Raw genomic sequence first — 12,469 nt, 5'->3', positions numbered from 1 at the left:
CCTGGGTTCCCTGCTAGTTGGGTCCTCTTTCTCTAAATCACTCAGCAAGCCTGTCAGAGAGATCCAGAGATACCTAGTCTTCATCTGACAGAAGTCACCTTGTCCTCACCTCCAGGCAAAATGCCCCCTCCTCTCAGAGACAGGAAGGGGATTCTTCACAAAGATGCAAGACAGACCTCTCAATTCTCTTTCTTCTCTTCCACCTTCCCCACCACCCCCACCTTCTTCCAATAGAATAATCTCAACCTCTACACCTCTAATCTATTAATTATACCTTTCATAGATTGGAGAGGGAGAGATCAGGAAGGGGAGAAGGCTCACCTGCTAAGGAGTCCTGGGTTTAGCTCCCATACACCTTCTTCCCTCCATCTTCCCTCCAGCACCCATTTCCACCCCACCTCCTACCTCAACATACAAATACAAATCGGAAATCCTTCTCCTCTCCACCCTCCCTACCTTAAACCATGTGACTAAAGGAGAATCTCTTCTGTTTACAAACACAACCTGCTTCAACTGTCTCCTGCTTTGTCCAGGAAGGAAACTTCATCCTTGAAACTGAGTCCTGACCCCATCCCAGACACAGAATACAGTACTGCCATCCTTGACACTGGGCCCATTCTGGTGTCTCCCATCCATTTGGGTCCAACCACTGTCCTTCCCGTTCATTCCCACTGGCTAGAATCCTTAATGTTGTGATGGAATTGCAGGGTCCCCTTTCTCTATATAACTGTGATTAAATACCTTCAGCCTTTTCTTTTTCAAACTCAGTCATCTTTTGACTCAGGCTATTACCCACATCATCGACCATGGGACTTCTCATCCTCCTCATTACATATTTTCATCCAGAAGAGGATCTACCCCCTTGGGCCTGAGGCAGCATCTCCGGGGATCATTCCCTGGCCTCACCTTCACCTTTGTCCATCATCCCAAGGCTCTACTTGAGACACAGACAGGATATCCATAGACTCAAATCCTTTGATGACAATGAACAGTCAGCTTCAAAAGGAAAGGGGGTTTTGGGAGCAAAAAGGGAACTGATGACAGGAATTTTTAAAAAGGAGAAAAGAAAGAAAAGGGGCCATTGTCACTTTAAAAAATGCACAAAAGAGAACAGGAGGAGGTTCAGAAAGAGACCCAAACAAGTATGATATTTTTTAGGCAAAATCTAAGAATTACTTTTGTTTGCATTTCTTTTATAATTATTGATTCAGATGATTCTTCTTCTTCTTCTTCTTTTTTTTTTTTTGTGAGCCAATTGGGCTTAAGTGACTTGCCCAGGGTCACATAGCTAGTAAGTGTCAAGTGTCTGGTCTAAACTCAGGTCCTCCTGACTCTAGGGCCAGTGCTCTATTCACTGCGCCACCTAGCTGCCCCCGGATGATTCTTTTATAAGCTTATTGATAGCTAACATTTCTTCTTTTGAAAACTGCCTGTTCATATCCTTTGGCCACTTATCTATTAGAGGATTACTCTTGTTCTTATATATTGAATTTATTGATTCTTTTTTTAAATGCAAGTTGTACATTATAGAGATTCAAGGTTTGATTTATAATCCCCTTTTTCTGTTCTGTGTACATGGAAATGTTCACGTTGGTCAAGGTTTGTCAGGTACAGAATTTTTTTAAAAAGAATCACAGCTTAGAAAACACATAACTCAGCTCTTCCTACCCAAAAGAGTATCTAGGTAGATTTGTGGAAGACAAAAGGCCTTAATGATGCTCGTTGGCAGCCCCCAGCATAAAGGCCTTTGCAGTCTTGTCCAGACAGCTTAATAAATGCTCACTAAATTGACAGAGGCCGGGGTTGGGATGGGGTGGGGTGGGGGTGCAGCTACAACAAGAAAGGCCTTTCAACTTAAAGGAACTGAGCAGCGTGGGGTTTAGAGTTGAAAGGGATCATAGTAATAATTTAGTTCAATCATCTCATTTTACAGATGAGAAAACTGAGGTGCAAAGAAGGTATTTCCCAAGGGGACAGAAGTAGAAAGTAGCAACCAAGATAGACAAGGGGGAATACAAAGAACTCTAGAAACACCTTTATGAAATAATGCACATTTTTTAAAAGAACCAGAGAAATGAAGGGCACACTAAAACTGTGATGTTATCAGGCAAAGTGAATGAGAATAAATATACAACCTAATGGGGACTGAGGAAGCTAGTAAAAAAAGTAGGCTATCATATTTTATAGTATACACTGAAATTAATTTAAATGTAAATAGTTCTTAAGCAAGTAGAGGATAGTTTTTTTGTTTTTGTTTTTTTGGCTAGGCGACTTGCCCAGGGTCACACTGCTAGTAAGTGTCAAGTGTCTGAGGCTAGATTTGAACTGAGGTCCTCCTGACTCTAGGGCCAGTGCTCTATTCCACTGCACCACCTAGCTGCCCAAGAATAGCTGTTTCTATGGAAGCATTTATTTTTTGTTCAAGTACAAAGTCAGGATCTGAATCCAGTTCCCTTAGCTCCAGATTCAGAACCAGTGTTCTCTCCACTGCACGAGGCCACCTCTCAAGGAAGTATGTATTATGAGACATGAGGGGGAGGGTCCATGATGAAAGGAAAGAGATGGAATATTCAGGAAAGAGTAAAGAGCAAATTCAATTCAACAAATACTTAATAATATGGGGCAAAGACTGTATTAAACAAAAGCTACTGTCGAAACTGGGAAGTAATTGGGCAGAAATTAAGTTTAGACCAGTATCTTATACCATATAACGCAATATGCTCCAAATGGATATAAAATATGTAAATATAAAAATCATGTAAAATATCAAATATAAAAATCATTTTAAAATGAGAGAATGGTATGGTATGAGATATCTTATACAATTATGACCAGAAGGCAAATTCTTAACTAAAAAAAGGGATAGAGGTAATCATGGGAGATAGAATGAACAATCTCTATTACATAAAACGGAAAAAACTTTCACACAAAAAATTAAGCTAAAATTAGAAGATAAATGGGTAACTGGAGAAAATAATGTCTGTAGCAATTTTCCTTGGTAAAGGTCTGATATCCAAGATATATGGGGAATTGATGTGAATATATAAGAATAAGAGTCATTCTCTAATAGATAAATGGTCAAAGGATACAAACAGGTAGTTTTCAAAGGAAGAAAGGCAACCTATCAATACTCTTATAAAAGAAAGCTCCAAATCAATCATTAGGAGGAAAATATAAATAAAAACAACTCTGAGATTTTACTTCATATCTATCAGATTGGCAAAGAAGGCAACAGTCCATGTTGAAGGGGCTATGGAAAGACAAGCACAATCATACACTGTTGGTAGAGTATTAATTGGTTCAACTCTTTAGATAATTTGGAATCACATTTAAAAAGTCACTAAACTATACATACTCCTTGACACAGCAATACAACTACTAGACAGATACTCCAAGGAAGTCAGAGACAGAGCACCATTTGTAGTGGCAAGGAATTGAAAACAAAATAGGTGCCCATCATCAAGGAAATGTCTGAACAACCTGTGACACATGAACATAACTAGGTATGATTACACCATATGAAATGACAAATACATAAAGAAATCAGATAAGTTTAAGAAGACTGATGCAGAGTGATAGAAGCAGAAACAGGAGAATAGTCAGTCAAACATTTATTAAGCATCTACTATGTTATATATCAAATACATAGCAACACTAGGATTCACACTCTGGTCTTCTGATTCCAAGTTCAGGTCTTTTGGCCATCATGTCTCTACCACAATGCTTCTCCATCTGTCTATCTCCTTACCCATCATCTAGGTCGTCAAGTGGATAGCATGTCAGGCGTGATGTCAGGAAGACTTATCTTCCTGAGTTCAAATCTCGCCTCAAACACTTCCTAGCTGGGTGACCCTGGAAAATAATAATTTATAATACTTAACTCTGTTTGCCTCAGTTTTCTCATCAGTAAAAAGAGCTGGAGAAGTAAATGACAAACCACTCTAGCATCTTTGCTAAGAAAACCCCAAATGAAGTCACAAAGAGTCAGACACGGCTGAAACAACTGAACAGTAACAAGCTTCTACCCAGGCATTGTGTTAAGTTCTGGGAATACAAAAAAAAAAGGTAAAAAACAATAAATTGTTGCTCTCCAACAATTGACAAGATGACCACAATAACATAAACAAACAAACAAACAAAAAAAAACAGGTCAACTAGGTGGCGAAGTGAATAGAGCTCTGGCCTTGGAGTCAGGAGGACCTCAGTTCAAATCCAGCCTCAGACCCTTGACACTTACTAGCAGTGTGACCCTGGGCAAGTCACTTAACACCAATCCCCACACCAAAAAGCAAAAAAACAAAACAAAAAACCAAAGAGCCTATGTTTTTTGAAGATTGTTGGAGAAGCAGGTATCCCACCTTTGAGAGGGAGGTAGTGAACTAGAATTTCAGAATGAAGCATGCATTTTCTGACATGGCCAATGGGTTGATTTGTTTTGCCTGACTATACAGGGTATCATTAAGACTTACTTAAAAAGGAGGGCTCTATATAGGGCTATAATGGGGAGGGAGATAGAGAGGAGGAAAGTAATTCGAAATAACATAAGAAAAAAAGAAAAAAGCATCAATAATTTTTTAAAAAATATTTAAAGTACCTACCATGTACAAGGTATTAAAGTTCAGAGAGAAAACAAAATGGTCCCTGCCCTCAAGGAACTTTTCTTTCTACTGGGAAGATAGAATGTGTAGTCAGATAAATTAAACATAAGGTAATGCAAGGTAACTGGAGGAAGGAGAGATTACTAGCCACTGGAGGGAGCAGGAAGAGCTAGCGTCTGAGATAAGCCTTGAAGGAGCATATGGATTGTGAGAGTCAGGGATTCGGAGGGAGTGCATTCTAGGGACAAGGAAAGGCTTCTAAGAATGCATGGAGGTGGGAAATGTCTGTCAACTTGGACAAACAGCTGGTGATCTAAATTGACTGGAATATAGACTACCTGATGGGAAGAAACTGAAATAAGACTAGAAAGGCAAATTGGAGCAAAACTGTGAAAGGCCCTGAATATCAGGCTAAAAGGCTTGTATTTATCTTAGAGGCAATAAACTAGGAGCCACTGAATGTTTCTGAGTAGAAGAGTGCCATTGCATCATAGGAAAATTATGTTGGGAGAGACCAGAGACAAGGAGATTAATTAAAAGGCTATTTCGATAACACAGACAAGAAGCGATAATGGTCTCTACAGAATTATATGAAGGACAAGAGGATATGCTTGGTTTCTTCCCACTCTCCTGACTTCCCACCCACCTTCCTAACTGGAGTCTTTGCCTTGTTGTAGCTCTAAATAAGGTGCTTTGGGGTCTTTGTGAAAACGCCAGAAAAAATGGAACCTAAAGGAACAGAATTCAGTTCCCTAGGTATAACCCCTTCTGGTTCACTTATACCCTTTCATTAAGGTGTCCTTGAGCCAGAAATCAGAGAGCAGGAACCCTGAAAACCAAGTCTTTCCAAGGCTTGGGGAGGGGTGATGGGTCGGGTAGAGCAGACTAAAATCTAGGATCATAGAAATTTGTCATTCTAGAACTAGTTCAATTTCAGAGCAGCCCAGATTCTAAGGGTGTAATGGGTCCCAGGGGAGGTATGAGAAAGCAGCTAGCGTGCTGGAACTTCCATTTAGGATAGCTAGCTTTGAATCCTGCCTCTGCCACTGGCTCTGTGATTGAAGCTCTAGCCTCGGTCTCCCCATCTGCACAATGGGAGCAACAACGACCTACCTCACTGGGTGGTCTGAGGAAAGTTTCTGAAAACCTTAAAGCACTATTAAAATGTGTTACTGCTATTTAGCCCAGAGGCTGCTGAAGGTGAAAAGGGTGAAAGAGAAGCCAGTCAAGGGTGTGAAAGCATTTAGAGAATGACAGGAAGGCAGGAGAGAAAACAGGACATATAAGTTATAGCTTGTGCTTTGCCTCACTGCTCTAGGGGGGCAGAGAACATAAGTGCCCCCACTGAGATGATCGTGGACAAGTCAATTAGTATAGTGCTTAACAATAATAACAAAATCTGCCTGCACAATCTTGCTCCCCGCTCCCCAATCACAGGAAAATCTCTTTGAGATCTTCCTGTCCTTCCCTTCCCACCCCCCACCCCCATCACCACAAGGAGACTCCCAATCCTCCTATTCCAGACCTTTCCTTGTGGTCGGAAAATCCTCCTTAGCTTTAACCTAATTTGGGGGAAAGGATAAAATGTCTTGAAGGTTCTTATGGGGGAGGGGTAGTGGAAACCAAGGCTGGCATAGTGTTCCCTCTCTTCCACCCAAAGACATAGATAGGGTCACACTTGGAGCTGCCCGGGGAAGGGGAGAGAAGCAGAAGCAGTGCCAAGGGAATCATTACTACCTAAGTCACGGGAGAGCCGCCTTAGCCGGCCACAGTTCACTCTAGCCACAACTGCCCCTGAGCCCACCAGGTGTCCAGAGCCCCGCGGGCTCTTCGCACCGGGTCCCCAAATCCTGTGCCTCAAAGGGATAAAAGGTTTCTAATTCTCTTCCCTTGTACCACTTACCCATGCTAAAGCAGAAGGGGAGCAGCTGCGGAGGGGGAGAAGCACAGCCCTGGAAGGGGAAGACCCCCTGATTCAGCCTAGAGCTGGGCTCCCTCTTGTCCTAATCCCAGTCTCCTGTTCTAAGGGGTGTGGGACCCCTCAACTTCAGCTCCTCTGGTTCAGTCTGGTGCTTACTGTCCCACAGAGTCTCTTACCCACAAAGGTCGCTTCACTCTACCTGCGGAGGGGTTAGGGTGGATTGGCACCATTTCCTCTCCCAACACCTCCCCCTCAACCACACTCACACATACTGAGATTCCTCTGGAGGACTCCAGGTCTGGGTACAGGACTACCTTATTGCAGCTAATCCCCAGGTGTCCCGTGCCCATGTACCCACCTATGTGCTCACCTATCAACACTGAGAGTCACAGAACCCTAACATGTCAGAGCTGGAAAGAACCTTGAAAAATCTAGTCCCACCCACTCATTTGAGAAACCTCGAGCTCCTGTAAGGGGAAACTGCTTGTGTTCTCCCCCTCACCCACCCTACCTCCACATACCCCCATGCACCCTCCCGAGTCAGGATGCTCACAAATGCATTAATCTGCTAGCATGTTTGCACATGCATGTAGCCACTAGAAGCACGCGCGCGCGCGCACACACGCACACGCACACACACACACACACACCTGCGCGCCCTCTTGCAAGCCCCAAACGGCTCATAGCTCTCCTTCCAGGGACCCCTTCCCCACCTGCCCCCGGCCATGCCAACTTTATCCCTTCCTCCTACCTGCTGCCTGATCTGGGCTCAGCCCACGGGCTGCCTCCCTGAGCACCGCCAGCAGGAGCCAGAGATCCCCCCTCATGGTGGAGTTCGGGGGCCTGGGGCTCCGGGACCTTGGCCCCCCAGCCCCTGGGGCCCGGCTGGGACAAGGGAGGAAGGGAGGGAGAAGATGGCTGGGCTGGAGGCAGAAGCGGGGGGCCGCTGGCTGTGAGGTCCCCTCCCGAGCTAGGGACAGAAGGACCGGCGGACTGAGAGAGGGCCGGCCAGCCAGCAGCCTGCCTGCTGTAGGCTGGGAGCAAGGGAGCAAAGCAGCAAGAGAGAGAGGAGGGAGGGAGAGCCGCGGCAGCTGGGAGCCAGGGGGGAGGGGGGCGGAGAGCTGGGCGGGGGAGGGGGTGTAGGAGGAGCTTCGGCCTCCCCGCCAGCCCTCCTGCCTGTCCCGGCTGCAGGGAGTCGGACTGCTGCTGGCAAAGGAACCAGGAGCCCGCGGGCGATGTGCCCTCTCGTGGCCTCCTCGGGGACGCCTCTGGCCGCTGCCGACTGGGTCGGGCCACGCAGCCCACTGTCACGGTGAGAGTGGCAGCAGAAACCCCACCCCATTTCATTTCTATAGAGCTTAAAGGGTGACTAAAAAGTAAGGAGGTCGGCTCTTATGCCCATTCTACAGACGAGAAAACTGAAGCTCAGAGAGCAGCACCTTAGTGCAGCAGATGCGGACCTGGTTTCGAATCTTGTCTGCGTCTTACAAGCTGTGTGACCTTGGGCGAATCACTTCACGTCTCTGGCCATCAGCTTACTCGTCAGCAAAATAAAGGGGTTCTCAATCTGTAATACTTTTAGCCCATTACTTGCCTATGGTCATAGAATTAATGATACCAGCACCAGCCCTTCCCGTGGAAGAAGGAGCAGCAGTTGGTTGGCTCCAGTCCCAGAGAATTTCGTACCCACTCCATACCCTAGACCGCACTGCTTGGTGCTGTCTCTCTGACATTATTTCCCATCTACCCACACACATATACATACATATGCATGCATACGTACATACATACATATATATAATATACACATATATTGCTGTTTGATGTTTTCTCTCTCATTATAATGTAAGCTCTTTGAGGGCGGGGACTGTCTTTTGCTTCTTTTGGTATTCCCCAGGGCTTAGCACAGTGCCTGGCACATAGTAGGCGTTTAATAAATGCTTATTGACTGATCATTTTTTATTCTGTTGTTAGAAGATAAATTTTATTTTACTTTTTCAATTAAAAATTTCTCTCCCTCCCACTCCCCCCCATGACAGCAACAAAAAGAAATTTAAAATCAAACCGTCATAATAAATATTCATAGTCAAGCGAAGCAAATTCCCTCATTGGCCATATCCAGAAATGTATGTCTCATTCTGTAATTTGGGTCCATCACCTCTCTGTCAGCAGGCAAGTAGCCATGCTACCCACACCCCACATCTTCTGTCCTCTGGAATCCTGGTTTGCTGGATGATTTTGTAACCACCCTCTTCCCCTCCCTCCTCCCCAGCTGCTACTCTGAGGGGAAACTGAGACAGGCAGGGGCGGGGTGAGGAGGATCCCTGAATGCTCCTAATTTATCACTCTACTCAGTCCTACTCCCACTGACTGATCTTATTTGCATCTCATTTCACTAAACTCTGCCTTAGTTCTCAAGACAATTTCTGTTACAGTACTGCTCCCTGTAATTCTGTTCTTGTCTTGGAAGTCTCATTTATTTCACCTTTCTGCAGGCACAGAAATCTCCCCCAGCCTATAAAGAATAATGAGGTAAGCTTCTCCCTGGCCAAAGCAGACCTCTAGTCTGGTTCTATTCACTTTGAAATATCATTCTTATGGGGCCTGGCCCTCCAGTTCCTCTTTTGGGCCACCCAGGCCAGCATGCCAAGAGAAGGAGACAGGGGAGGGGTAGGGAAATGATGATGATGATGGGAAGATCTTTACTACAAATATTCTGGGAAAGCTCCCTCCCCCAGAAGCCGCAACTAGTCAAGACGCTATCTTTCCATACCAGAACACTGGGAAGATGGGGGTAACAAGTTCTATTTTAAGTTCTGACCCAATATCCAAGGCAGAAGCCCAAAGAGATAGAAGGTGTTCTTTCTGCATTCCCTCTTTCCCTGCCCTCTACTCGCCTCCCCACCTGTCACTACCTTGTAATAGACTCAAGTGATAAATCATCTTTTTCCCCTTTCAGAACAAGAGTAAAAATACCACAGTTTAGGAGACTTAATAGACAGCAGGGAATCAGGTCAGGACACTGAAGTGCCTCTTTCTTCCCCGGCCTACTTAAAAGTCATGAAGGAGGAGCTGGGGTGGCATTGGGTACTAAATACCATTCTCACCCAGGACAGGTACTGGAGGGAGGTGTATGGGGAGAGTGTGGAAAAGGAGGGAGAGGGTACAAGGGACAAAGACCTATGGGAAAGAGAGGTTGGAGGGTGGGGTGGGGGGTGTGATGGTGTTATCTGCGGAAAAGTGCTGAAAAGATTCTGGAAGGCACTGAGAAAGAGGGGCTTGGTTGGAGAGTTACATAGTGGGGATCGGAGACTTGCTCGCTTTTTACTCGAAAGGTGTAATTTGCAAGTTAACACACAAACCAAATGTCAATCAACTTCTTCCTCCCGGGGTTCCTCCCAGCCCCCACAACCTCTCCTTTTTGCTCCAACTCAATTCTCTGTTCTAGCACCCAGGGCCCTGTAGTCTAACACTTCCAAAAAGCCTTTCCTGATTCCCCTAGTTGTTAAGTGTCACCCTAAGCACTGTTGTTGTTGCATATATCCCTGTTAATTTGTTGTAACCCATTAGTAGATTGTAAACTCCCAGAGGGCAGGGATTCTCATTTTTCTATATGTCCCCAGTTCCTAACGCAGCGCCTGGCACATACTAGGCACTTATCAAATAAATGCCGATTGATCGATGGATTCCAGCTGCAGAGTCGCCGTGTGTTTTTTGCCCTGGCACAAGCTCCATCCCGTTGCCTCCCGTTGGCTTGGCAGGGGCCGCTCTCGGCATGTCACTGATGAATCCCCTCTGTCCAGGGCGGTGCTGGGCAGCGCGCTGGAGTCCCTTCCAACGCAGCCTCCTGCTGCCCTCTAGTGGCTGCTCGGGGGAAGCCCCAGCGCCTCCGGGCGGGATGGTTTCTGGTTGCCAGGTTTGGCCGAGAGGCCACTTTGCGGGGCTTGGCCGAGCCCGGCAATCAGTCATCCTCCAGCCCGGGGACCCTTCTCGCTGTCCTTAACAAGGAGAGGGGCTCGAGGTGGCATCTCTAAGGACGGAATCCAAGCTCCCGGGGTCCTAGTGGGGTGCCCCGCAGCGGCTTGCGGGGAGGGAGGTCTGGCAAAGAAAGTCTCCCTTCGCCCCCCACCCAGGAACAGAGGGAGCGGACACGTGCAAATTTAAAGCCTTAAACATCAGGGTTTCAGCGTACCTTCCCCTCCTCCCCCTTCAGAAGGCAAAGGCGGCAGAAGGAAGCGTCAACCTCAACACGCTTAATATGAAAAGCAGGGAGCAGGTGATCTAAGGCGCAATTTAAAAATGAATGACGTCCCCAAGCCCGCGAAATTTAGGATAAAGTTAAATCTTAAAAAATAGTAAGCTAAAGAAGGGGGCACCCGGATTTGAACCGGGGACCTCTTGATCTGCAGTCAAATGCTCTACCACTGAGCTATACCCCCTCTACCGAGCAAAAGAGCTGTAAAGAGAACTCTTAGAGCTCATCTCCGCGCAGGCGCCATAGGACTTTTTTTTTCCTCCCGAGAGTGGACTTGTTTTTATAATATATCCACCCAGATAGGAAAAGACTGTAAGGTAGGCACTATGTTAGGAACTACGGATACAAGAGAAAAGGGAGAATCCCGACCCTCAAGGCCCTTACTTTGTACTAATAGGATACAATAGGTTCATAGATATGTAAACATAAGATATAGAAAAAAAGTTGTTTGCAGAACCTGAGAGCTCAAGATTTCTGCTGATGTTGGAAAAAGGCTTATTGAGAGGGTGCCCCCTTCCTACCAGACCCAAGCAGCGGTCTCGCAACTCTTCTTTGAGAACTCACGTCATGGGAAACCTGGGAGGGAGGGCTCCTTACAGGAAAAGAATAGTCCCCAGCTCCAAGAGGCCTTCCTCCCACACTCCAAGGATGGCCCTGGCTCTGCTCTTTCCTAGTCCTGGCCCTACTTCTGGATCTCTGGAACAATTCCCTTCACTCAGCATGGGGATGGTGAAAGCAGGAGCAAAGGATGGCCTCAGTTGTGCTGAGCGCAGTGGAGGTCTTGATCTAAGTATTCAACAACACGCTGTTCAGTCCCCCTACCAAAACCACCCCTCTACCCCCAATCTACCCCCAAGTGCATGCACCCCACCCTTCCACCCCCGCTACATGTGCACCAGTATCTCCAGGAAAGAGAAAAGAAGTTGCCTCCTCTAGCCTACTTTGTAACAATATGTGACGATTGGAGGAATTCGTGACCTATTTTTGAAGAACGTATTGCAAACTCCCATTCCCCTTTAAACCCAACCGTGGGGGTAGAAGTGGATTTTAAAGCTGGAGTAAAACTTCTTCTCAGGGGGCACCCGGATTTGAACCGGGGACCTCTTGATCTGCAGTCAAATGCTCTACCACTGAGCTATACCCCCACCGCCACAACTTCTTCCCTGTGCATTTACCTTTGTAAATCCAGGGGGTGGTAATTTACTGATGACTAGTCAGTAAAGGTTGGGAAAGAACTTTTTGAAAAAGAAAAAGTAGACTGAAAAAAGCACAGAACTAAGGTAGGAGCAACCAGTTTAGATGCCAAAACTCATTCACAAGTTTACTGCAAGACCACCAGCTTGGACAGGGTGGGGGTGGGCGTGGGGGTAGAGAAAGACAGAACAGCAAAGGGTTTGCTTGATAGGAAACCTTAGGTCAGTTCTGAATTGATACTGCCCTATATAGATTGCGGATTAAGAAGCCTTCACTCTTAGTGCTCTCAGAGGTTATCTGGGCACCAGTGCTAGCCAAGGGCAGTCCCTGCCTCTGTCTTACTTCCAGTTCTGTCTAGACTGTGGGTGTACACTGCCTGAGAACAAACACTTAGAAGACCATTCATCCCTCAGGGATGAGACGAGCTGAAACCAATCTATCCTCCTCCTACCTCTTCCCAATGCCCCGAGACTGTCTCCTGAGGTAGACTCTGAGCCAGAA

General features: G+C 46.1%; 1 protein-coding gene and 2 non-coding genes across 5 annotated transcripts in view; all 3 read right to left on the bottom strand.

Moving 5' to 3' along the window:
* The window catches only part of PLXDC1 (plexin domain containing 1), a 107,692-nt gene extending 100,142 nt beyond the window's left edge, over positions 1 to 7,550 (bottom strand). For 2 of the 3 annotated variants that reach the window (XM_027872667.1, XM_027872669.1), the window contains exon 1: positions 7,271 to 7,550. In XM_027872667.1, coding sequence (XP_027728468.1) covers positions 7,271 to 7,346 — 76 coding nt within the window. In that variant the 5' untranslated portion in view covers positions 7,347 to 7,550. Of the gene's footprint in view, positions 1 to 6,785; positions 6,856 to 7,270 lie in introns of those variants that run through there. The other variant, XM_027872668.1, reaches the window with a different exon arrangement.
* Positions 7,551 to 10,886: 3,336 nt separating this feature from the next.
* TRNAC-GCA lies at positions 10,887 to 10,958 on the bottom strand. Its single transcript has one exon. It is a non-coding gene; the product is annotated as a tRNA-Cys (tRNA).
* An 889-nt stretch (positions 10,959 to 11,847) lies between these two features.
* Positions 11,848 to 11,919, bottom strand: TRNAC-GCA. The gene has a single exon. It is a non-coding gene; the product is annotated as a tRNA-Cys (tRNA).
* Positions 11,920 to 12,469: the final 550 nt, after the last annotated feature.

Source organism: Vombatus ursinus, unplaced genomic scaffold (assembly GCF_900497805.2).
Source record: "Vombatus ursinus unplaced genomic scaffold, bare-nosed wombat genome assembly UNPS02014801.1, whole genome shotgun sequence".
Lineage (NCBI taxonomy): Eukaryota > Metazoa > Chordata > Mammalia > Diprotodontia > Vombatidae > Vombatus > Vombatus ursinus.
This window is presented reverse-complemented; position numbering and strand designations above follow the sequence as displayed.